The sequence below is a fragment of the Coturnix japonica genome, chromosome 1 (assembly GCF_054131305.1).
Source record: "Coturnix japonica strain WE chromosome 1, WE-NBRP24, whole genome shotgun sequence".
In the NCBI taxonomy this organism is placed as follows: domain Eukaryota; kingdom Metazoa; phylum Chordata; class Aves; order Galliformes; family Phasianidae; genus Coturnix; species Coturnix japonica.
In genome coordinates, this window is record NC_140663.1 from 20,696,198 (window position 1) to 20,722,918 (window position 26,721).

A 26,721-nucleotide genomic window follows, 5' to 3' on the forward strand; every position below is an offset into this window, starting at 1 on the left:
GCCACAAATGCACAAGGCAGCAATTTAAGTGGTTCTGCTGTTCAAAGAATATCTGGTTTTATTTGCTTGATTTTTATTTATTAAAATCCTCAATGCTGAATTACATGCATGCATGTGAATAAAGTTTAAAGATTACGTTTTATTGAATATTTAAACACTTCTAATAAGAGTTTACTTTTGAAATGCCTGTAACTGATTATCTATAATGAAGGATGTATCCTGCCTTTTTTATAACAGTCAGATTTACAGTCATACCTTTTCCCATGAGATCAGCAAATTCTTGTGGCTGAAAGAGGTCCATAGCTGGTAGCTTTTTCACCAAGAAATTGTATAAGCGGCTGCTATTATATTAATAGCATAGAGAAGCGTGGGCTGGTAGCATCTATCTCCCATATTGCTCAAAAGACGTCCTCTGAGAATTCGGCCCTGCAGACAGCACAGGTTAAGGAGAAAGAAAAAAAGGAGATGAAAATTAAGGGGTGGCAATGCAGTTATTGCCCTCCTCCCTAATTCATGTACTTATGGCCTTTTTTGTTTCTGGAGCAAATTCAAAGAAGGTGAAAGTAGCAGCAGGGGAAGGAAATAGCCTGAGAAACTTGCCAAGAAAGTGACATTATGATTGACTGAAGGAGTACAGCTGCTGCAGGAAAGGACACAGACTTTGAGGGCAGACATGAATCTTCACTGCTCCTGGGCATGCATTATCAGGTCTGTGAGGACAACACGGAAATCACCTTCTCCTTCATGATCGTTAAACACAAGCTGTGCAGAAATTAGGGCATCCAAGAATCTGGAGTTCAGACTCGAGTTGTAAGAGAGGACACATCTCTGTGACAGACTGCAAGCAAAATAGCTTCTTACCAAGGGAGATGAGACCTACTGCTATTGAATGAGATGTATGCCATTGATGAAAATATGGCCAATTTGGGAAGCACACAGGCTCTTCTTCAGCTGTTCTATTTACATTCTCCATGTGATGTTTCTAACTTGTACAAATATTTCACTTGACCTAAACATTCCTGTTTCATATATCCTTGGTCAAATTTGCAACATAATTAAAAATAAATATTTGCTTAACTTATGACTGAATTAATGTTATACTCCAGTGACTTGCATTAGCTACTTTTAAGGATATTATTGTTTATCACCTTTGTTCAGAAATGCAAATTCATAGTCGTACGTGTGGTGACCATGAATTTTGCCTATTAAATTTGTTGATATAACAGCAAAATGATAAAAATTAAGTACACAGGTGCTTCAACACAGCTTTTACAGAGAACTAAAACTGAAAGACCACAAGAGGAATCATTGGGATAATAAATTAGCTTTGTGATCATGAAACTTTCCTGGGAGATGCGAAGGAAGGTCTGGATTAACCTCTTACTTATATAGCTGTTGGGCTTGAGCTTTTCTCTTCTTGATTTTGACATAATTTGCAGACAGCAAGATGTGAGAGAAACCACCGTGGTGACAGTCCAATGATTATTGTATCTGAGATACTGGGTACTCAGCTTCATGGCACTGTTGGTGAGAAATTATTCAAGATATATGGATGCAAAATGCCTTAATTGATCTCCAGATCAGGAAAATCTGTGCGGAGTTGTTTTCCTGGTGGCTAGAACAAATATCTGGGGCAGGAAGGAATGGTAGACCTGTGGATGGTAGACCTGTGGACTGAACCTGAGTCTCCTGTATCCTGTGTTCCTCTCACTGTCAGACTGTTATCTGTGCATCTGTAAAACTGAAAGGTTTTTGTGCCATTTAGTGAAGAAGTCTACTTAAGAAACCCTAAACATTTTACAGGATCAGAAAACCATTTCATGGTCTCATGATGCTGGGCATCTTTCATCAAAATGGGAGAGATTTAATCAAAATTATGAATGTATACACAAACCTGGTTATGTTTCAGTTAGTAAATACAGTTCAGCTGTATTTATATTCTGATGCCACTAATGTTGACTTTTGCTAGCAGTGAAATCTGGTACTCTGTGATTGACAGTGAACACTAAACTGTATATACAATGGGAGTCTTTCGTGTGACAGAAAGTTGGAGGAACTTCACATGGCTTCCAAGAGAGCTGCTTTTAAGAAGAAAAAAAACAATGGCCCCTAAATTGTCTGTGTAAGGTATAAAAACAGATAACACAGTGTTGTAGTTTTATAATAATATTTAGCTGATAATTAACATAGCAACAGATAAGTACATGGTAAAATTAGAAACAGTTGTAATTCCTTTTTATCACGGATGTCAACATTTTGTCGTTGGAATTATATCTGGCCTGTTTTTCCATTCTGAGAATAAAGATAAATGCAGATTAAAAATATTTGTGCTAAAGAATATTTATGAAGGAAAGCCTGAAATAGTACGTCTTTGTAGGTCTCTTCTTTTGTAAACACAATTAACACAGAAAGTTCTGCCAGAAGATGATGATGAACGATTCTGAACACTATAGATTTGCATTATGTAATGCATCTCATATCCTTGAAATTAGGACTGTAATTTGTCATTGTTGTCTAGAGCTAAAATTAACACCGGTAATTTACAGGAATAGATTATGGCATTTCATAATTGCATTTTTTCTTTTTTTCTTTTTCTAATCATGTGGTCTTATGCTTGAATAAATGTTAGTTCTCATAGCAATGCATTCATTTTCTGTGTAGTGCAATGACCAGATAATCAGTTATGCGGTTGTTTAGCTAAAATGACTACTATCATATTTCTCATACAGTATGGTGCCCTGCAAATAGCAGAGTGGAATGAGTTAACACATGATGTAGTAGCATCATAGGATTCTATAAAGAGACTTATGTGAGATTTCCATCCATATCTGCTCCACTTTTGGATAAAAGTGTTCACCAGTTCCCCATCATGTTCTATTAGATCTCACGTCAGCCTTGCACTTTGGAAAGTCAACCTAAGCTTCAGAAAATAAATTGAAATTGTAGGAATTGGGAACTTACTCCCAGGAGGGGAGTAAACTCTTCAAAAGGGCTGACAATAGCAGGACAAGGGGAAATGGTTTTAAGTTAAAAGAGGGAAGATTTAGGTTGGATGTTAGGGGGAAGTTCTTCACTAGGAGAGTGGTTAGGCCCTGGAACAGGCTGCACAGAGAGGTTGTGGATGCCCCGTCCTTGGAGGTGTTCAAGACCAGGTTGGACGGGGCCCTGGGCAACCTGATCTAGTAAAGGTGTATGTTTGGTGGCCCTGCCAGGCAGGGGGGTTGGAACTACATGATCCTTGAGGTCCCTTCCAACCCGGGTCATTCTGTGATTCTGTGAACTGGAAAGATCAAATATGCAAACAATTTCATCATTATCAAACTAAAAAGGGGGGAGCTGTGTCAACTTTTTCTGTGGCAATAGAACCAGAGCAGTAATTAAAGAGTAACTAGTATCTCCCTAAGTAAATCCTCCTACTGTCCTATTCAGTGACTGAGGAGATTCTCTATGGAGCACTTTCCTTCTCTCTCTACAGGAGATTATTGAAGAAGCGATGTTATGGACTGGTTACCAGAGCCATCAATGGGCTGTGCTTTCATCCAAGGCATCATTCTTTCCCTAAGGATGTTTTCTTACTGGTTGTCAAAGTAGGGTTCCAAGACAGCATTCAGCATTTTCAGACAGCAGTAAGTCAGTGTCAGTGAAAAATGATGCTAGGATTTTAACAACAAAATCACATGCTGTTTAATTATTACCATAGCACCTAGCATAGTTTTGGCCTATCTAAGCTAGCATCAAGCCTTCATAGCCTAGGACTTCCATCCTGGCAGGACCCATTCCCACAAGAATCTGAACAGGACTGCTATAATTTTTTGGAACTGAGGAAGTCCCAGATGTGCCAGGTGACCTCAAGTCCTTGTTCATTTCATAACCAGTTGGTCTCAGTTGTCAGGGACCTTTCCAGCTGCTAAATCATCTGCATGCATTGGTTTCTACTTTTATTTCCACATCCTTACTCAACCAAATGACTGGCAGCGTTCACAGTTAATCCTTGGGGATGGAACATGTTATATGCCTTCTTGTGGCTCCCACCCAGTATTTCTTGCCCCTGCTCCCCTGCTATACTTCACTACTTTAAACAATTAATGAATTCTCTATCTGGCTTTGGATTTTCTTAGACTCATACCATGCAAGTGACTCACAGTGGACTGTAGTTCATTAAAATCTACACAATGTTTAATATTCAGGTAATTTCTCTTAACATTTTTGTATATTTTCACAGAATTACAGTAAATTTACTTAAGAGATGTCAGACAGAGAAACCTGATTCATGGCTTTTTTTTTCTGGGAATACAACAGTTTGGCATGAGATATGGTCTAATGTGCCATAATCTTTTGAATGCGAATTTCCACTAAATTGGTAACTTACAGTTCTGGAATTGTTCAGTGACCTCAAGTGCTGGGGGATAGATGCAGCTTGCTTTCTTTATTTACCGATGCTGGCTCATAAATGTATCTTAACAGCCTGGACAACAAAGACAGCTCCCCTGTGGACCGCTGAGTTGAACTTGACTGAAGAATTTCTGCCCTGGAAAGAAAAAATATTTGGTTTCCAACCGAGAAGTGGAGGTTTGTGTGCCAAATAGGACAATGTTTGAAAACGACTAGAACAGAATGGAGGGAAGATTAAATTGTCACACTAAGACTGAAAGCTGCTATGTAAAAACATAATACACCTATGTGTGCATTTGTATACTGTGAATGTTCTTCCTTTTCTATTTTCAATCAGTGTTAACTGCATGAAGAAAAATGTGCAATAATACCTTGGTTCTTGCTTTCAAAAACACAGACACTTTTTGTATAACACAGGCAGCAGTTAGTATGATCACATCCAACTGTTAAAAACATAACAGATGTAGGTCAGGTAAGTATTCAGAGGTAAAACTTTACAGGACCTACAAATTTAGCTGGAGCTAAATGTGTTTACATCTAGCATCCCAAATGATTAAGGTATAGTATGAAGGCGCTCCGTGTCTGCTGTCTCTTTCAGACTTAGACATTTGTTCATTATAGAGAATGTTAGTTCAGTACCGATATATTTGAGTCGAGTAGAAATGTTATAATGTGGTCATCTAATGGAAATTTCAACTTAAATCACTCCCTTCCAAACATATATTCCCTTCCACATAATGCGTATGTGAACGTGTGAGAATGCTTATGTCTACATACATGTGTTATTTCAGCAGTGGTATTTAGGTCTTGTTAATAATCCTATTTTCCACGCTCTTTCCTTGCATATCTCATTTCACTTGGTGCTAGCTACACTTAAAGATTCAGAATTTGAGGAGATAAAAGAATTTATATTTTTAGTGAAGGCGTGTGCATGGCTTTACATGATTTTGATAAGAAAGATTGAAGTGAAAATGGACAAAGAGAAAATAATGAAAGTAAGCCTGTGTGAATTTGCTACATTTTTATTATCCTACAGATTTCAGTAGGAAGTAATCACCTTGTTACAGAATCGTGTACGATAATTTCATATATTAAAAGAATACCTGCTCAGGTGAAATCCGTACGTTTTGAAGTAATTTGCATAGAATCTTACCAGTCTCATCTCTGTTAAGTTTAAAAAAAAAATTACACAGAGACTCCATTCTTCAGCCTGTTTACAGATAGAATGAAGGCATGGGTACAGCTGGAGTTCACACGTGCCTCATTCAGTGAATTACTGGTAGCTATCATTTGCTGTCTTGCCACAGTACTAACAAAATAGTAACATGGAGCAGAAGTCCCATATTGGATAACACACATACACCAGCTGTCCCTTTAACCCAATAGTTTCCTCCTTCCTGGAATATTTTCACTTTAGATACTATCTGTTTTTCACTTATGAATAACAGTTTGTTTAGAAATTCACAGTCAGAATTCCCACTGAATTATGGAAAATTTATCATGAAAATAAAATACTTCAGACTAAAAAAACACAGAAGTTTGCCCTTCCTGTTAGTGTTTGTGTAATTTAAGAAATGTCTTTGCATCATGTAACACAGGTGCTGTATGATGGAGGAGTTACCATGGAAACAACACTATTGAATGGCAAAATTAGGCATCAGAATAGCTTTATCTTAATTGCCTCATTTTTTTTTTTTTATTTTTTTTTTTTCCCCACATTCCAGGAATTTTTCTCTGTCCATCATGGGGTGATCATGGAACATAACAGATTTGTAGACTAGAAAGGCATCTCCAAATCAGACTTCCATGCTTTAAGCACTCCTTAAGAAACAGGGATCCCAGAAAAAGTCTGTTGTTGGTGCTGCATTGTGTTTTCCAAGTACGGTAACATGGTTGATTTGAGAAGGAACTGAGATATGAATCCTGTATCCTGTGGTTATTTGCCAGTTGAGCATAGCCTCTGTTTCTATCACATTGACATCACAGAATCACAGAACTGTTGAGGTTGAAGGAACTTCAACCCCCCAGATCAAACAGGGACATCGAGCGCTGAAACTCTAAAATACAGTTTCCTTTATACCTAAAAAAATGAGAATCAGAGTCATAGAATTATGGAATATCTCACATTGGAAGGGACCCACAAGGGTCATTGAGTCCAAATCCTGGCTCCACAAAAGATCACCCAAAATTCAAACCATATGTCTGAGAGAGGAGTCCAAATGCTCCTTGAACTCCAGAAGGCTCAGTGCCATGACCACTGCCCCAGGGAGCCTGTTTCAGTGCCTGACCACCCTGTGGTGAAAAACCTTTTTCTTAATCTCCACTCTGACCTCTCTTGACCCTCAGGCCCTGTTGCTGTCGCAGGAGCAGAGCTCAGCACTGCCCTCCACTCCATGGGAGGAGCTGCAACTGCAATGAGGCCGCCCCTCAGCTCCTCTGCTCTGGGCTGTGCAAACCCAGAGTCCTCATGCATCTTTCCTACTGCCCCAATTCTCTCAGCCTTTCCTCATACAGGAGATGTTCCAGGCCCCTCACCATCTTAGTGTCCCTCTGCTGGACTCTCTAAGTTCCCATCTTCCTTGACCTGAGGAGCCGAGAACTGGACACAGATAACGTGGCAATTTGAAGTCACCCGTAAGGGAAACTGATCTAGAGTTATCTCTTAGTTCCCTGTATATCTTGTTCTAGTCTTGAAATTATACTTACACCCAATCACTGCCTTTTATCTCTAGTCTTCTCAGTCCTCTCAAAAGATGTTATCAGAGCAGATTTCTCCCTCAAGAAAATATTCTGTCTTTCATTTGGCTTAATTTCTTTAAAAGTAAAATGTAATATCTGCCATTAGTTTTTGACTTGTTAGTTGATACGGCTGTATAAACAAAAAGATGGAAATACAAGAAAATCTAATCTTCGTGGTAAAGTTAGTTACAAAGTAATGTAGGGATTTTATAAGCTATAAATATTTTTTTTGTGAAAGCACAGTAGAATCCACTGCTGTGAAAATTGCCATCTCAAGTGCAAAACTAGTATTGGATGAAAGCATGGTTTTGCTGTTTGGTAGCTGTGAACAGTGTGATACTGAGGCTGACTCTAATAAATTTAGCATCAATACCAAGAAGTTGTTGTCATATGCGACACTGACAGAATGTCCTTTTGCTCATTGCCTGGTCCAGTAGCTCCTCATAAATGCAAGTTACCTCCTGGAAGGAGTAACCAATTAAACTACTGTAGATTAATTGGTTTTGTCTATAAGATGGCTCTGTGTATAATTTGTTCTGCTTCTGTTTTTAAACGACTACTGGGCTGGATTAAATATTTTTTCAATAATTGTGAAGCATGAATGCCAGACTGGGTTTCAGCTGCTGATAAACCTGAAAAAGAATTCCAACTTGGAAAACAAATTGATTCATTTTTCATTTTTAGGAAAAGCAAAGAAAATAAAACAATACAATGGCAATCACAGGCTAGAAAGGTCACTCGGGACAGGTCTCATTTGCAAAAGTAGCAGCAATATGCACATATATTAAGTAAAAGCCAATTAGTATTTGTACAGCAAAGTGCATAAAGTAGTGTTCATACGCAGTTAGGACTATGAACATTAAGCTGGTCAATTAATCTACAAGACAAACTTTGCAGTCAGTCAAGCAATCTTTCAGGGACTCAAATAAGCCATCTGATGGGAGCATAATTAGATTTGTGTTTCACCTTTGAAAATACCACTGTGTGCACTTTTTCTACTGCTTTATAGGCCATAACAAGTTGTTCCTAGCGCATTTAACAGGCAAGTCACATTTCTTTCATTCATTGGAGCCTTGAGTACATTTAGGACATGTCCTGCAGAGCTGTTCATTGTAGTGGTTCAAGGACACCTGGTACTGTTGGAACAAATGCTTTATTTACAAACATAGATTTAATGAGTTCCTGAAGTGCAGTAAGATGTCCTTGGATCCTGAAAAAGAAGAGTTGATCATCTACACATCACTTGCGTGATGGAAACAGGGAAGATTATTTAATCTAAGTTATGCCATAGCTAGCAAAAGCATCCCTGTACTGTATTATTGAAATACAAGTTCTTTGATGAACTGTCCACCAGGACTGTGATGTCACTTTGACACATTTCATGGAAAATCATGGATGAATGATAGTTGGTAAGTGTCTGAATCACTAATGTGATAAAACAAGGCTGACAGTTCTCCTTAATAATGGTATTTTACTGTTTGACAAAATTAAGCTTCGTGGCATTTCAGTTCCTATTGTCCTTTTCAGAATTACTTACAGAATCTATTTATGATCACTCTGGCATTCCTAGGATGTTATACTAAAGCTCTGTAGCATTTCTGCACCCATGTTACTTTATTTTGTCAAGCTGACAATATAACCCCGTCCTGTCAGTGCCAGTGAGTAATGGAAGAAGGAATGATTATCTCCACACCACCAAGTGGCAGTCTAGTTCTGCATGCTTCCGTCTGGACTGCACACCCTGCACTCACCTTTGCGTTTGGTCCATGGGAGTAATACATGAACATATAAATCGCACGTTGTTTACTTGGTAAGCAGCCAATTAACCCACTTGAAAAACAGGCTATGTTAATGAAAGTTATTATAAAGAGACTCTTCATGGGGGCATTTTAACAACTAAATGACATACATTCTCATCCACCAACTTTTAGAAATTGAAATACTTAAGAAAATACTTGTTTTGTGTTCCGAGGAAACTCTGCAACAGTTCTGCTGTATGTATTTATATAGCATGGCTGCTTGTCTTGCCTATACAGATCCAATTATAACATGACAGAGTTAAAAACTCTTAGTAAAAATCTCTGACTTCTAACACACAAAAAAGTAACTTCATTAGAATAAACTAAGAAAGAAAAGAAAAACAAAGAAGGTGAAACAAACAGGAAGAAGGTCCAGACTTCTCCCTTCCTTATAAATCCGTAAGGAAATTGTTCATTACTGAAGTGCTCTTCCACTACTCTGCAACACCAGATTTCACTTTGTTGACTCTAGTACATTCTCTTAATCATACAATCATATACATTTTTTCCTCTTGACCTCTGCTACTTTATGTGCAAAAAATGAACATTTTAGCTATTGATCCAGCTTCACTCAGCATGTGGTCTATTAACTTTCTAGTATTCAGTCTCAGCTACTGGCCTGTTCTGCAGCTTTCATAGCACGTATATGCTTCCCAAGCAATCCTCTCTACATTTCCCTGAAATAAGTGCTGTCATCCCCACCCTCCAACTGGGAAACTCGGGCTCTAAAATAACAGTATCTGAGACATTATGCTGATCCAAGTAGCTTACAATGGGTAACATTTCATATTTTCAAGGGGCAGTTCCCTGTAGTTTCAGATAAATTTGTGAGTGTTTAAACATTTCTGCAAATGAGCCTGTGAGAGCTGAGGCTGGATGATGTAAATAGAGAACAAAAGAACCACCTGGGAAAAGTGTGATTAAAGGAACTGGCCACACAGGAACTCTGCAGTGGAGATCAGCTTTGGTTCTCTAACACAGTTATTGTCTATTGATGACATCATCCTGACATTTCACTTCTCCAACAATACTTTCTGATAAGAAATATCATACAACATCCATAACTGGCAATGCTACTGGTGTATCGCAGATATTAAAATGTGTTCTTTGCTAGTGTAAAATCTCATGCTATGCCTGAAGAGGAGGGATAGACTGTGATAAACAGGACTCTGAAGATCACTGTGCCTTTTCTTGTTGCTGGAAAAAATACACATGTTGAACTTCTCATGGAATTTAACTAGAACAGAAAAACTCTTCAGCAGAAAGCTCTGTGGCTCCAAACACCATATAGTGAAGAAAAGCCACTAGAAAGCAATATAGTTTTCAAACTATGTCTTAGAATGCAAGCAAGATCTTTCTGTTAGACAGAAATCCACTCCCTGTGGAGAGAGAAGTATGACAATGAGGAGCTGACATTGAGAGGACTCTTGGGATCCACCTATGGAATTCCTTGTGTGGCTGATAAAACAATCCAACTCCATATTTTGTTGGAGAGTCCCACAGCCTTCCATCTCTCACTGGCTATGCATGTTTTCTCAATGGGTGTGATTTCTAAACTGTCCTAATAGGGAGTTAACTCTTAATGAGTTGATAAACACCTCTTCCAAGGACTCTGGCCTTTTGGCTTGTGGAATACATCTCAAGATTCTTGACCTAGCAGTCACAGAGCAAGATTCATCTGTTTCTGGTTACTGGTCATTTTTTGTTATTTCTAACATGTTACTTATGATATCAAGGACATATTTTTCCTGCTGAATTTGGTTCTTGCATCATTTGTCTGACATGCAGATTTCTATGCATTTTTTATGCTCTTTCATAAGATGTATAAAGTAAATGACTGAAAAATGTGAGATATTTTTCACTTATATAGTATTAAAAGCAACTTTGAATCTCCTCAATTTTCATTTTTCCAGCTGCCGTATGGTGTGTGGTTCTCATATTTTTAATGTTCTTATTTCCTACTGCTCTTTTTTTTTTTTTTTTTCGTTCCAGATAACCTGTCTCTGCTGAATCCATGCTCGTGGATCCTGAAAGACACAGTGATTGTTGTTGTAACTCTTTGGTTGCTTCTCAAAATGTATTGTGTATGAATTTTATCCTGCATGTTTCATTAAGAAGGGTTTTGCTGGTGTGAAGTGGAAGATTGTTTGCCTCGTCACTGTTGCCACTGGAAGGATGGAAGAGAAGATTGATGCCAACAGGAAGAGTGGCCTAGGGTTGCTTCTAGAGTGACACTGGTGGCCAGGACAGGAGACAGAAAGGAAAGAAGTAGAAATATAGGCTTAGATGATAAATCAGGTTAGATGGAAACTTGGGAGTTCTTTAGTCCATACCTGCTTTGAGCAGAGTTAGCTGTGAGGTGCAACCAAATGGCTCCGGGAATTATTCAGCTTGAGCTCAAACTAAGAGACTCTTGAGGGGAAGAGAGCATATTTGCAGTGAAGCCTCTGAAAAGACAGAGAGAAGGAAATTTTTCCTTCCAAAACCAACCTGCTGAGGTGTTATTTCAATTGAGGAAGCCATTGAAAGTTGCTCAACTAGAAGATGAGGAAGTCCCTGTGCAAGAGACTATTTGGGCCAGATTGTGTCTGGAAGAAATATATTAAAATTAATTAATAAAAATTGCCTGGTGCTGTCAAAGACAATTCTATCTTAGACTTCATATACATAAATCTGTGTACATGAGCAGTTTTCCCATCTGAGTAGGCTAACATGAGTAAATACAGCACAGAATTAAATTGCACAGTTCAAAGTACATGTACGCATATGTTCCTCACTCTGGAACTCAGATGAGTAATTTTAAATATTATGGCGGCATATAAAAGGATATCACTGTAACTCATTTAGTTTTCAGTGATAAAGTTTCTTGCCATTTAGTATCAGGCAATTATCACCTATAAATTTACATGCATGTGCAATGCTATTCTATTTGATCAGGCTTTTCATGTAATATAAATTAAAGACACTTGTAACTATATGCTGAATGGGTGTATCTTAATATCTACTCTTTCAGTCTGTTTTTCTGGTGAAGAAGGGCTTATGAGATCATACTGGAGTATTTGTGCAGACATATGTCTCTTGGTCAACACTCTTAATAGCTTTTGAACCTGTTCGACAATTTCAAACACATTAGAAAGAGAGGAGCTAGCCCTACAGTTACTAAGTTTACATATGTTAAATTAAAATTGGTAGTTTAGCATGGAAAGAAGAGATTGACTGACATTTCCACCCCCCTCCTCTGCCACTGGAAGGCTGTACCATGAGCACTTCATTTGAGTCTAGAGAATTCATATTAGAAAGCTAATGACAACGCTTTGTCACAGAAAAAGCTTTAGAATGTGTATTTTATTAGACAATGGAGAATCCAATCCCAAACTGCAAAGCTTCTGCAGCTCGCTTGCTTATCTCTTTGCTACACCATTACTTGATAACATCCAACTCTCACTTCAAAAAACATACAAAGAGCTTTGGCATTATACTTATGTTTATAAAAACCATCATATCTCTTGCCCTAAATAAAATCTGAAGTGATCAGTTTGAAGTATGTACTGAATTAGCATAGTAGCTTCCTAGATTTTTTTAGGTGGTCAGCTAATACTTCTGGTTTAGACACTGTCTCAATGCATGGGAACTGTCAGTGTATTTCTTTCCCAGTGTTGACATCATGGAAAATTCACAAAGTATGACAAACTGGTAACAGCACTGCTCCAAAGGGACCTTCCTCTTAGCATTTGGCGGGCATTCCTAAATAGGACCTGTTTTATTTAGGTTTTCAGTACCATCACTACTGGCCAAATAATGATCTTGTTGACAGCTAAAAGACAGAATGTTCCTTCAACTGTGTGCTCCTCTTTATTATTTATATATAAATAAATATTTATTTATGTTCCTCTATATTTATTACATATTCTTTAACTATGTGCTTCTCTAATTATTTATTATTATTATTATACTCCATTTTGTGATGCAGTAATTGTCATAGAATTTTAAATAGACACAGAGTTATTCTGAGAGCATCATGTGACCAATTCCACCCCTCACCCCCCCAAAAAAAAAGTTAATTCAGAGAGAAACTGCTGAAGTGTTATTTTGGCTGGATTATTAATAAGGGATCTCACAGACCAATCTTCTTCCTTTTCCTGAATTCCTTATGCACTGGGAATAATTCAACTGTAAGCCAAAGGTAGCAGAAACAAGGAAGACAACTTTTCCTTGACTATTTTAGACATGTTTAAAGAAAAAAAACACAGGGCGTGAGATAATTGAATGCTTTTGAAGAGCATTGTGGCTCAGGTAGTTCATTTTTTTTTCCCATTGAACAACCAAGAATGCAAATGTTACCTCAATTAGTTTTAATCTGGCTTATAACAGACTGCATTGTCCTCAGCCAAGGCTGGAGCTCATTTGTAAACTGACACTATTTCTGTATTCCAGCTTTGGTTCACTGAAAAGACGATACCTGCTCAAGCTCTATCTCACTGACTGTTCATGAAAAGTCCTCAGTAATAAAAGGAATGAATGGTATGTAAATAGCGCAATGAATGTAAAATGTCACCTTTAAAAATTATCCGTCTTAGCTCTGCTTGCCTTATTTAGGTATAGAACCAAACACATCCACTGAAGAGTAACACCGTGGCACAGCGCACTTCCTGAGGGGGACTTGGTTCCAGAAAACAGGATCAAACTAACAGCCAAAGCTCACAGCTTAGCACAGTTGAAGGAAAAAGGAATCTTCACAGACTGCATTTATGCTTCCTGGTATTTTCAACTAGTTGTGTTCATCTCTACAAATCTGGCATAAAATCACTGCGTTCTGGGAAGCATCCATGTCCATTCTGGTGTAAGGAGGGATGAATGGATGTGAAGATGCACTCCACCCTGATTCAATACTAATGAAATGAAATTGGCGGAGCTTAAGTAGGATTACGCAGGCAGCCCCAGTGATAAGCACTATCTAGAGTTTATGGATTTTCTCAAATCATGTTTCCAGTGCTTGAGAAGCAGACTTTTCTTTGGCCTCACAGCAGTTCAGTTTTGCTCATTAAAGGCATTTCTTTCCTCTTTTCCAGTTTTCACTAGCAGCCATTCTATCAGTTTTTATGCAACATGGGTGGAAGACAACTTTCCTCTGCTAGCGAAGATACAATTCTCAGGGTATTTTCTTGCGATTTCCATGCGGATGGCACTGCAAAACAGGGGCAGTTCTCCCTTCTCTCCTCAGAGTTTTCTACTGCGTGGGGATGGGGCACCGGGTTGCAAATTGTCACATTCAAGTTTGATTTCAGCCAAGTTTCATTTCTGACGTAACAGTGCTGAAATCTTGTGAAATGTCTGTTAAAGCTTGGAAAAAAAAAAAATAAAGAAAAAAAACCTATGAAAAAAGCCACAGCTGTTTTGTGAGCTGATTTGTCACTCTGGGCCAAAATACCACAGGAGGTTTTGGTGTATTTCAGCTGGCTTAAGGCAATTGCTCAAAATCTCTCCCCTGCAGAAGGGAGGCAGCCCCAGGCCTGGCAAATTTGGACTTCCAGGAGGGGCAGGGAGGGCGTTTTGGGGATGCACCTTCTGGGGTTGGCCTGGCAGCCTGAGAGCCAGACCGGCCCAGGCGGGCAGCAATCTGCCCAGTGAAACCTAAGCTCTTTCCCACGGAACATTTGGACGCGCTCCGAACTGCCACTTCCATTTTGGCCCCAGGTAGGTTTCCACAGCGCGTGGACTCAGTGACAACTCCGTTACTCCTCTGCCGCCTTATCGCTTGGGCGCACAGCACTCCCCAACCTGAGGAACCCCCGTCCCGTTGCCCGGCCCGCTCTCAGGGCCTCCTGCCGCGCTCCCCAAGCGCTCCGCACCCGGCGGCGGCGCTAGGACCCTGCGGGCGCAGGAACGGGCGGGCGCACATGCGCGGTGGCGCTGGGTCGGCGGAGCGCTGCGGGCGGGGACGGAGTGTTGTGGGGTGAGCGGCGGGAGCTTCCCGGCAGCGCCCGGCGTGGATGGGCGCCGCGGCTCCGCGCTGCGCTGCCCGGCCCCGATGAGTCCTCGCCGGAGCAAGTGAGTGAGAGGCGCTGAGCGCCGCTGTCCTCGCCCGCACGCCCGCCCTCCCCGGGACAGTGCGTCCCTCCCGGGCCAGCGCTGTTCCTCCAGCGCCGCTCGTCCCGCGGGGCAGCCCGGGGCACCGCGAGGGTTGTCGCCTTTCAGGGCGATTCTGGTTATTCATTTTAAACACTGTGTCTGGGAGCGGCGGGCGGAGGGGAGGTGCGCTGCTGCCCGCGGCGCTGAGCCGGCCCTGTGCCTACGGAGCCGCCGACGGGCCGGGCTGGGTCAGGCTGGGCGGAGGGAACCGTGCCGCTGTGCCGCCACCTGCGGCTCGACGCGCGGCTCACCGGGCTGCCCCGGCCCTGTCTGCCTTTCCCCGCAGAACGCTGGCTGCCCGGCCTCGGCAGCGAGGATGTGGTGAGGGAATGGGGCTGTCTCTCGCGGGGGCTCGCCATGGCCAGGGAGGACTCGGTGAGGTGCCTGCGCTGCCTGCTCTACGCCCTCAACCTCCTCTTCTGGGTGAGTCCGAGCAAGTGGCGACCGTGGGTGCGCGTCACGGCCTCGGTGGTGTCCCTGCATCAGGGGTGCGGGAACCGGGGAGGGAAAGCGGCATCTTGGGTGCCTGTGATGTGCACCCCTGGCCAGGCGGGGCTTATCATGAGATGCCTTAAAGAAAAGCGTTTGGAAACTTGCTGTAAGTGAAATCAGTGTGGTGCTGGCTTCGTGTTATAAATACACATGTGAATGTGTGCACCCGTAATGTATGTGTGTGTTCAGAAAGGGAAATACTTAGGGGTGTTGTGGCTTCCTCATTGTGTGAGTGTCAGAGCATCCCATGACCTGGTCTGAACTCAGCTCGCTGAGGTATCTGAGCACTGAGCTGCCCTATGCAGGCTTTATCACGAAGATGATCAGGGGGCTGGAGCACCTCCCCTGTGAGGACAGGCTGAGGGAGTTGGGTTTGTTCATCCTGGAGAAGAGAAGGTTGCGGGGTGACCTCATTGCAGCCTTTCAATACCTGAAGGGAACTTACTCCCAGGAGGGGAGTAAACTCTTCAAAAGGGCTGACAATAGCAGGACACGGGGAAATGGTTTTAAGTTGAAAGAGGGAAGATTTAGGTTGGATGTTAGGGGGAAGTTCTTCACTAGGAGAGTGGTTAGGCCCTGGAACAGGCTGCCCAGGGAGGTTGTGGATGCCCCGTCCTTGGAGGTGTTCAAGACCAGGTTGGACAGGGCCCTGGGCAACCTGATCTAGTAAATGTGTATGTTTGGTGGCCCTGCCAGGCAGGGGGGTTGGAACTACATGATCCTTGAGGTCCCTTCCAACCCAGGTCATTCTGTGATTCTGTGATTTATCCAGCTCATGGTCTTTTTGGGGACAGTATCCAAGTTGGCAGACGGGGCCTAGAATGATTTCTTTATTTTGCTTTTCAGCATTTCAGTCAAAGCTGTAATTACAGCAGTAGTGCTTCCAGCTCTCAAACATAAGTAGGTGTGTTCAGCTCTGGCTCCTAAACTTTTCACGTCTCCACACAAACTGTGTGATGCAGATTTCTCACAGACCACACACAACAAATGAAGCCTGTATCGCCTGTATAATTGAGATTTGTGCTGGCTAAGTATAGGAAAAAGAACAAGAGTAAGAGGCATGACATCCCACACCCGTTGGCAAGTACTGATTTGAGAGGTGCTGCATGTTTGTGTGATGCAGGCAGCATACATAGGCTGTCACCAAGTATATTTTATATTGAGGTAAAAATGAAGATTACTGAAAATAAAGTGGAGGGCAGAATACAAATGAGAAGATTATTAAAATGCATTGGGGCAAAATGAGATTCTGTTGAAAGTTTTGTGTCTGTCAGTGGTGAAACTGAAATATTTCTTTCCTCCAGCAAAGGTAGGACTAAAGCCCTTTAAACAAAAGATGAGGACATCTCTGTTTTGTTTGCTTGTTTGTTTGTTTTAACAATATGTAATTATTTATCACATTATACATGATATTCATTGGATATCACACAAAATCCTAGAACTTGCATTTCATTAAGGCGAGGCTGCCTGGATTCAATTCCTGATTTTTAGGCATATGCTGCTAGAGTTGAGTGAATGTACATCTATGTGTCTGGGAACATCCTGTCCTCCAGTTGGCATTCTCGTTGCCTTTGTTTGGGTTCCAAATTGCTGCCTTGAGCTACCCTTGTCAGTTTTTTTTCACACCCTTAACTCATCCCCTAAAGCAGCTTGTATCCTTAAGCTTATTCCACTTTTCTCTCTTTCCCTCCCTGCTCTGTGCTTATCGTGTTTCATCAGATTTAGTATTTAGGGGCATCTTTGTAGATGAAATCAGCCCTTTGTGTAGTCCCTAGGTGATAACCTCATGTAGTTATGCCCCCATTTTTTGCTGGTGAGAGCCTTGGTGCTGGCGTTGAGTGCTCCATTTCTCCTTCTGAGTGAAGTTTGCCCATATCTTTGGAGGGGACTGGTGCATTGCATCACAGCTCCTCTCTAGGGTGATCAAGGACTGATGCAACGTCATACATGTAAGGAGGCTGAGGTTGGACAAATGTAGAGGTAATGAGCAGGGAACAGGTCTAGAGAGAAACAAGCATGAGTGGAGATGGGAGATGCGTGTAGTTGTACTTGTGTGGTAGGGTGCATGCTGGCTCGCTTGGGAGATTCAAACATATTCCCTCTTTGCTTGAATTAAGTTTTGTTCCATATTTCATGTCAGATTGCTCCTTCCAGATTTTCATTGTTTTGTTCTTGTGTTTTTCTGTTGCGGAGCTAAAGCACAGAGCTGCAGAGCACTTTGCAGCTTGGCAGTAGATTAACAGCAACTACATCCATAATATGCTGCTGTTAGCCTTGTCCATCCATCATTCAATATTACCTTTAAAGCATTTGGCTAGAAATAATTCCTCATTCTTCAGATTTTTTTTTATTTGCCTTTTGAGTAATGTCTCAAGTCACCCCTGAGTAACAAGTATGACTTTTCTTTTTCTTTCATAATCATATAGGAAAGGGAGTCTTTTGAGTCTATGCCAATATGACAAGAAGTCCTAGGGAAGAAAACAGCAATTTTTCATTATCATCTTCAAGACAAGAATGTGAAAAATACCTAAATTTAATCTTCATGGCTGATGGCAGGATGCTGGAAATAACACCCAAGCAGCTAAGCAAGATCCGTATTCACAAAACATGTGTCAAAGCATGTGAATATGTAATTGAATAGTAAATGCCAGGCTCAGCAGGTAGCTTGCATTACAGATGCTAAGTAGAATAAAGCTGTTTTCTGTGATGTGTATAGTATTAAAGGTGTTAGAACTAAAGAGAAAAATTGGCCAGTCTGTTTGGAGCGCGTTCCCTGCATTTTGAAAAGTAAATGTATGCAACTGATTGACTCAGAATAAAACAAACAAACAAAAAGTGATTGCCATAATTGTGTAGTGAGAAACAGGTTGAATGGTAGGTGGGCAATTTCAGTTAAATCATATTCTTTGGAGGCGTGTGCATGTAAAAACCTCTTTCTGCTTCCCATCTGATGCTGTTTGGCTGTGTGTTTAAGAACTAAATACAAATCTGCTTCTCGTTGCTTATTGTAGTGAAACGTCTCATATCTCTCCCTTTATCAAAGCTGAATTTTCTCCCATTGGGATCAGTGGGAGTGCTACCACTGGCTTTTCTGATTATAAGAGTATGACCCTGCTGACCAAAAAGTTCTCATGGACAAGTTCTGTGTGCAGCAGGTGCTTACTTGCCTTTGTGTGGGTGGGAGCTGTTTCTCTTCGCCACCAGTCTTCCATTTGGAAAGCCTTAGCTTGTAATGTTGCTTATGTTAGCATTTAGTTTGATAAATACCAGCTCACACTATGGACTGGATGGCAGGGAGTTTAGATTAGATCAGCTCCTGGAAATGCAGCTGCATTCCTCCTGAGCTGTGAGTGTGGTGTGCTCTGCCTTAACAGATAAACACAATAGCAGCATACTTAAAATAGATGAGAGCAATGTGTGGTACTGGAGTGTGCAGAGAGCTCACAGTTTTGGGAGCATGTATGTTATACTCCTAAAACTTGTTTTTGGGGTGTTTTACAATAACTTCTGATTCATTCCTTCCAAAGGGCTCCAAACAGCAAGTCAGTCGTTACTGTGTCCATTTGCTGTGTTGGTTATCAGTGTCTGTCTGAAAACACTGAAGATGTACAAACAGCATGTGTTGACTTTTTAAAGTCATGGCTTGATTAAGGGTCCTAACCAGAATGCAGTGACCTTCCGTCCTTGTTTCTTTCTGGTGCTGTCCAGTGGCCAGTCCAGCCACGTATAGTGCAGACAGGCTTGGTTTGTCCTAGGAGAGGAAGAAAACAGAGCCTCAGCTCTGCTGACCTCTAATATTTGAAGCCCTAAAGAAAGCAGTAAGACACCCAGCAGATGCTGTGTCTGATGCAGTCTGAGTATCTGCCTCTCAGGAGGGAACATTTAGAGTAATTTTCAAATGTGTCCTGTGTGCAACTGGTGCAGCACTTGTGTAAGGGATTCCAGCTTTTGACCTTGCCAGCCTGTTGAGGGCAGACAAGTGCATGTGAAGCTCCTTGAGGAAGCTTTTATGCATAATAAAGCTGACTAGTCTGACCATCAATCTTGCAGAAAATCTTGCTGTGTGGATGGCTGCTGTAGCACACTGGTGTCTTCGTAATTTGATTACTGTCAAAGCCCTCTGCAGTGAAGCGAGAGAACTTCATCAATCACTGCGCTGTGACACTTGTAGCTTCTCCAGAGCGTAACTTACTAGTGTACAACTGCATGCTTTGTATTTGGAAAGAGCACTTTTTATAGGGTTTACCTAATGAGCAGTGATTTGGAAGAGTCAGCAGGTTGATGATAACAAATGTGCGTGAGTGGGATGAAAGGAGTGTTGTCTGGATGTGAATGGATTGGTATTTCCTAAGCTGTGACTTGCAGTAAGGATTTTGTTCTGAAGTGGGAATATGAGTGTTGCCAGTGTTCTAATTATTGTTGATTAAGTGACTGAATGTGGTAGTAGATCCTTCTGGAAGATGATTCTAAGATCAACTGAATCATGCATCTGACTGCAATATGTCTTTTCCAAAGTAATGGGAATTGTGGTTTTAGGAGCTTCTCTCTCTTTGGTTCACTGGGGTTTTTTTAGTAGCACTTTGGAAAGGAATATCCTTCAGACTGAAGCCTGCATTTAACATTGGGTTTGATTCTTCTGTCATCTGCATGTGTAAATGAGCATCACTTCAAGGAATTTAGACTCACAGATGCAACTTGGTTTTGCAGATGTCTTTTCTTTGTAATGTTGCTACTTGCAGCGTATTAGGATCTACAGAAATGCACTGTTCGGCGTTTTTTAGCCCAAGACTTTTGACTTAAGCAAATTATCTTGCTGGTGCTTGAGAGAAGCCGTGCTGCTACTGCTTCTTAGATTTCAGTTTTTAGAGTCAGTACTAGTCTTTATCTTAAGATAACACGTGTGTTAGTGAGATCTAGTTTTTACTGAGAATCTAGTTTACTTGGAGAGATTTAATAGTTCTACAAGTACGTTTTATGCAGTCTATGAGATTACAAGGGTCTGTACTTCTGGGGCTTTTCTAGCAAACTCCTGACACCGTTCCAGCTTAGTAGCAGACATGGATTTAATGTGAGCATCCTTGTTTGTTTTGAAATCTTCATAACCTGTCATGCTGCAAATCCTCTTCACCATGTTTTGCAATAGTGCCAGCTGTTCTGGACTTCGCTACAGTTTCTTCCCCCTTCAGCTTTCTTTGCACTCCTTTAAGGTGGAGAGACCTTACCTTGGCATTAAAGGCAGGCATCAGTCACAGAGAATGGCCAGCCGGTAGTAAAGGTACGCTTGTTAACACAGGACATTGTCTATGGGCAGTGGCTTTCATGGTTGTGCTAGAACAGAAAATAGAAAACAGTGCTGAGTACTGGAAGAATTCAGTGTTCTGACTGTCTAAAGTAGTAGAAGATTAAACAAAGCAACAGCTTGGTGGTGCAGATTTGTTTTACTTTTCTTGGCAGCTCAGACACATGGGTTCCTTTAAGAAACTATAGTCTAAACTGGTCAGCTATGTAGTGCTACTAAATGCAGATAAAAACAGCACAGTTGTTTTGTTGAAATTCTCATGTTTTCCCATATTTTTTAAAAAAGCCAAATGTATCTGAAATGCAGGAAAAAGTCTGTATGGGCTTTCTATCTTCAGAAAACTGCCAGCTTCTTCTATTTTTTCTTTGGTGAATGTGTGTGGAAAGAAGGAGCAGCTGCTGTTGTGTCCGTTGTAATTTAGAGTGACCGTGGCTTGGGCAAATCAGGGTTGTAAGCTGCAGGTGACTGTATTATAGGTGGTAGGCTTCTCTTTAGCAGGTGATTCACAGTGTCACTGGGTGTTCAGCAGAGTCGGATCTGTTGCCATCTTCTTCACCCCATGAGGTTCATCTGCCTGAGGAAATGCTGTTTCTGTTGAACTGTGCCTGAACTTTCCTTCATGCTGCTGTCTCCTACTCTGTAGCAGTACCATCTAATTTAGGCTACGTGACTGCAGCCAGTAAACCCTCCTGGCCGACAATGTAAATTGCTTTACATCTACCTTGAATTTGTGCTTGTGAACTAGAAGCATTAAAAATGACTAGAAGCAGAGGTATTGCTTCTTTCTTTTTCTAACCTCAAATGTATCTTTTTCCTACCTCAAATGTATGTGTTCAATCTTGTAATTATTTTTATTTCCTTTTTTGCCTTTGCTGCGGCACAACAAAGACATTGATCTATCATCCCTTCCTCGGATCCAGATACTGAGTAGGGGTTGTGTTTCTGTTGCTGTCCAACTGCCTCTCCTGCCAGTTGCATCTGAAGATGTTTGGAGTGAATAGAGGAAGGGTCAAATTTTCAAAGCATTTAAGTGACTAATAATATCCATTGAAATGAACACTGGCCAAGCTGGGTACCTGTGTTTACCAATGTAAACATGGTGTTCGTGCTGGACCATTATAGTCTGCTTTTAGAGACTGCTGCATACATGCAGTAACTGAAACCTGGTTTTCTTAGCATTCTTGCATAAAGAAAATACTTAGAAGGCCATTCAAGAATAACTCCCACTTCTGTGGGAGTATATTGTCTTTTAATGGCAGAGCAAGCTATAGGAGGAGCTCCAAAGAACCAGAAATGCTTTTAATGTTGGTCTTTGAGAAATCTACTTTCTGATGTCTTTGAGCTGTATTATTTATATAACATCCGTAGGTTCTGGGAGCACACAAAAGCATGTGTCAGAGTTCTCTTTAAGCTTCTGTACAAATATAAATCAGAGAAAAGTCAAGTGCTGTCTCTGGAAAGGGCGCTAAGCAAATTTGAGGAGATTCACATATAGATAAATTTCTTTTTTTAAACTGCTTATTTTATTTTTCATCGGCTCCTATCTGAGCTTTTCTACATAAGGGAAAAGCTGTAAGAAACGTGTTTGGAGTGAGGCACAGTAAAGGAAGTTGTGTGGGTAAAAGGTGATGAATGTAGACCGGGGAGAGGCTGTGGATTTTGAAGGTCCAGGAGTGTCTCTAAAGGTCTGGAGTTTGGTGGGAGGAGTGCTGACAGAGCAGTACATTACCAGTGTGTGTTCTAAAGAGGTAAAGCAGAGTTCAGCCACTGGTCAACTTTGTATCTGCTTCTGTGTAACCTTTTATCCCACCTGCTTTCATAGGGGAAAGGGCTCATTCCTTATGAACACGGAGTCGGTGGATGAGTTTCAGCAATACAGTCCCTTAAAACAGAGTGGCTTGACGTGGTGATGGAAAGGAAAAAATACACCCAGACTTCACCCTGATGTTAGAAGTAACGTTAATGATTCTTTATGGACATTCAGGAATCAGTTGGGGAATCCAAAGGAATAAGGAACAATTTAATTTCATGTATTGTTGTAGGAATCTGTGATTTAAGTAAAAAGTACAGGCTCATTTGAGTAATTCTTGTGCTGGTGGGCAATTGTGTATAAAACAAAGAAATTAAGTGATGTTCCTTCAACCATCTGATAAACAAATCCTATGGATTGCAGGAAATACGTATGGTCATTCATATATTAGCTTTCCATTTATATACTCTGAGTTTAAACACTGATTGCCCAACAGAGATGGACTGCTGTCCATGAACTGAAGCAAGCACTTACAGCAATAAAATTAAGAGTGTGTTGTGTAAATGTGAAGGCATATTGTTTTGATGGTGGAGTAGCCTGCTTTTAGATTAGCTGTACCTAAACCTGTTCACATATTTGAGCTCTTATTTCACGTTTCTTTTTGCCGTGGTGCTGTAGGATCCTCATGCAGTCAGTTGTTGGAGAGCTCGTTTGCTTTCCTTGGGAGAGCAACCCTTTAGCAGGGCTGTCTGTACTCCAGCAGTTGCCTGATTGCGAAGTGTGCAAGTTCCAGCTCATGCCAAGCCTGGATCATGTTGTTAACTCACAGCTGCAGCTGTGCAAGCAAACCTGCATTCAAAGTGCAAATAAGCACATGCTTCAGCTGTTTGCAAGTGGGAGGGGACCAAGGCAAAACCCTCTGCAGGGACCTTGGCTAAAACTAAGTGTTGGCATATCCTTAAAATAAAAGGTGCATTAGTGGGGAATTGGGATTTTTTCTTTTTTTCTTTTTTTTTTTTTTTTTATAGGTCACGATTCTTTCTGTAAACATTTGAATGCTTTTGCCAGGTAATACAGAAAAAAAACTTGAGATCTCTTGTCCCTCTGACCCCCACTCTTACACCCTTCCCTCCCTGAAAAATGTGGTTGCTTGTTTGTCCAGGGATCTGAGTCATCTGTGTTCGTCCAGGGATCTGAATATTGAACTTAATTGTGAAAATCCTGTGAAAACATTGCAACATGTTCTGTTCATGACCTTGTAGCGATTCCTCCCTGCCCCCCTATGGGTGAAAGTCCCAGCTCAGGTTACCCAAATCAGTCCTAACTGGAAAAAATTTCTCAAGAGTTACTTCTTCACTAAAATTAAAAGACTTCTTTTGCTGAATGCTGCCATATCTGGGAATTGATTTCCCTGGAGCTGCAAATCTTTCTTAAGGTTAACTCAAATCTTAAGATATAATTTCTTCATAGTGCCACTGCTCAGCATTTTGTACCTAACCCAGATCTTGGCCTGAAGTTGTTTACCCCATCTGTTTTGATCCAAAGAACTGTGTGATTTTTATTGTGGAGGAGAATTTTAACCTTTCCTCTGGTTTAATAATGTGACTGAAAAACCCTGCTCTCCAATGAGCACGGCAAGTTCCATTGGCAAAAATTACGGTGTTAGAACGTTTGAATGTAAAAAGGTGATGAGAGAATAAAAACAGGTGTGCAAATAGCTACAGCGATGTGTCTTGCTTCCCCAAAGTCAGAAATGCCTATTTGCTTATGAAATGCAAATGTAGATTGATTTTATAACATTTAGGAGCTTTGAAAACTTTAGATTATGAACTGGTTTGGAAATGTAATATTTCATTGTGCGATCTTCATATTGCACATATATTAAAATATAATTTATTACCTTTGTTTACTAAGGATGAAAATATATTTAAAATAGGATATGACAGCAGACAATTTCATAAACCCTTTGGTTTCATGCTGATGGCTATGTAACATATTGGGATAGTTTAGTATGAAACCCCTTGTGACCACTGCAGCCAGCTGCAACAAATAAAACTGTTTTACTGCCTATTCTCATATTGTGTTTACAGCACAGCAGACTGGCTGTCATCAGAGAAGCTCAGATGAAAACTTTTTGATTAAATGATGTAACTGCTGTTAATGTGGTGAAAATTATTTTGGTAGTTCTGTTTCTCATAAACTTTTTGCCCTTTAATCTGATTGCTTGGTACAACTTTCTGACTGGTCTGTATTTTGCTTCTAAGTTAGTTATGAAGCGGCTGCCAGTTTTATAGGCCACCTTTTGTTCTGCCTCCAGATGAACTAATGAAAGCTATAATGAGGACCTTGCCTCTGCCCACGACTCCTTGAAAGCGATGTTGCAGAGAATTACTGGTAGGTTTGGGTGCCCACTCAGGGCAGTGGTGTTGTTCCTCCCTGTGTTAAGCACATGGGCTGAGTTGCACTGCTGATGTTCATGCGTTCTAGGACCAGGCTGGATGTGGCTCTGGGCAGCCTGGTCTGATGCTTGCAACCCTGCACATAGCGGGGGGGATTGAAACTAGATGATAATTGTGGTTCTTTTCAACCCAGACCATTCTATGATTCCCTGTGTTTTCAGCTGAATATCAGTCTCTGGCTTAGTTTTTGTAAAGTAGCTGGTGCTTTGAGCTTGGCTGATTTCAGATGGCACTTGAAGATGCTTAGCATCTTTACAGGGCAGCATCCGTGCTGTGAGGCAACATGTTGAGTCACAAGTAGAAGGCTGTGGGATTTGGGGATGTATGTCATGCTTCTGTTGTCATTCTCTTGTGACTGTGGAGCGAGTGAGCTGTCAAGTTGATTGATGAGTATGAGCTAATGCTTGATAAGCTTTTGTCCTTAAACTAAACATCAACATCAGTCATTACTGTGGGGCAGTCTGGTATTGCAAACACACCTTTCGTACTGCATGGTTTTCCTGCCCAGAGTCTGACTTAGCTGATTAGAAAGGATGTGACTTTTTTTCCTTCTTGTAGTTACAAGCTTACAGACAGTTGCTGTATTATATGCAGTAAAACACGCCTTTTGTAATGTCTATGGCTGAATTGCTTTTATGTGTTCTTCTGGTTTACTCAACTGCGTGACTCCTCATCTATATAGAAGCTTCCCGAGTATTTGCATGTTGTTCCTGAGCCATGTCAAATTGCTACCCCAATTTGACGGTGCTACTGACTTTCATGGATGTGAATCCAGTGTATCCAAGAAATCTGTCTCTCAGGTTATTCAGAATACTAAGGCAGCTTCTACCTTCTTCTGAAGAAGTTCCAAAGTTGTGTCCCCTGGACTGTGTCCATTTGGCAGAAAGATGCTGGCCAGGAAACGCATGTGTAACATCAGTATAGCAGTGTGGTAAGGCATTCTGAGTGATGCTGAACTAACTAAAGCATTAATACCACACACACATTGTAAGAGTAGCAGAAATCAGTAATGCCTGAAGAAGTGGTGTGATTGTCCAAGCATAGGAAAGGTGACCTATAGCTTGGTTCCCACTGTGGTTACAGGAGGAATTTTCTTGTGTTTAATTTACATCCAACAGTTTAGTTTGGCTGGTATTGCTTTATACCAAATTAATGTCATCATTCTGTGGAAGTATTGGCAGACTTTTTAGGGAGAGTATAAAATGTTTTCTATTGCTTTGTAACCATAAGAAAGAGTGCTATATGCTTGTGGTCTTCCTTACCTCTCTTTGTGTTAGAAATATGATCTGTATTGCTTGTATAATACTTGCTTGTTGCTTTCTTCTAAGAAGGTAGTTGTCTGGGAGTTAAGCTAGAAAGGAATGATGGTCATTATTTATCTCCTCTTGCAGCTTCCTATGTTATCAATTAAACAGAACAGAAATGCTCTTTACTCCTACTGTTTTAACAACCAAAATAGATTCCATGGAGCTTAAAGGAAATGGGCCCTGACGCACATCTATGTAGTAGATTTGAAGCAAGTTTTCCTGACTGTGCTTGAAGCACACTGAGCAGCTGGGGTTCTCACTGGCAGTGCCTGTACTTCGCGCATCAGTTCTACGAAGTGGGCTGAAGCAGCATGCAGTAGCAAGCGGGACTTCACATGAAATATTCAAGGCAGAA

The 26,721-nt window shown here is 41.0% G+C and overlaps 1 protein-coding gene across 9 annotated transcripts in view; it reads left to right on the forward strand.

Annotated features, from left to right (window-relative positions):
- Positions 1 to 14,437: 14,437 nt before the first annotated feature.
- The window catches only part of TSPAN12 (tetraspanin 12), a 43,066-nt gene continuing 30,782 nt past the window's right edge, over positions 14,438 to 26,721 (forward strand). For 5 of the 9 annotated variants that reach the window (XR_014938789.1, XR_014938799.1, XM_015853403.3 and 2 more), the window contains exons 1-2: positions 14,846 to 14,978; positions 15,346 to 15,482. Coding sequence is in view for 5 of the 9 variants with exons in the window: in XM_015853403.3 (XP_015708889.1) it covers positions 15,417 to 15,482 (66 nt within the window). In the remaining 4 variants the exon portion in view is untranslated. Of the gene's footprint in view, positions 14,625 to 14,845; positions 14,979 to 15,345; positions 15,483 to 16,397; positions 16,448 to 24,922; positions 24,995 to 26,721 lie in introns of those variants that run through there. The other 4 variants (XM_015853413.3, XM_085527186.1, XM_015853422.3 and 1 more) reach the window with 4 other exon arrangements.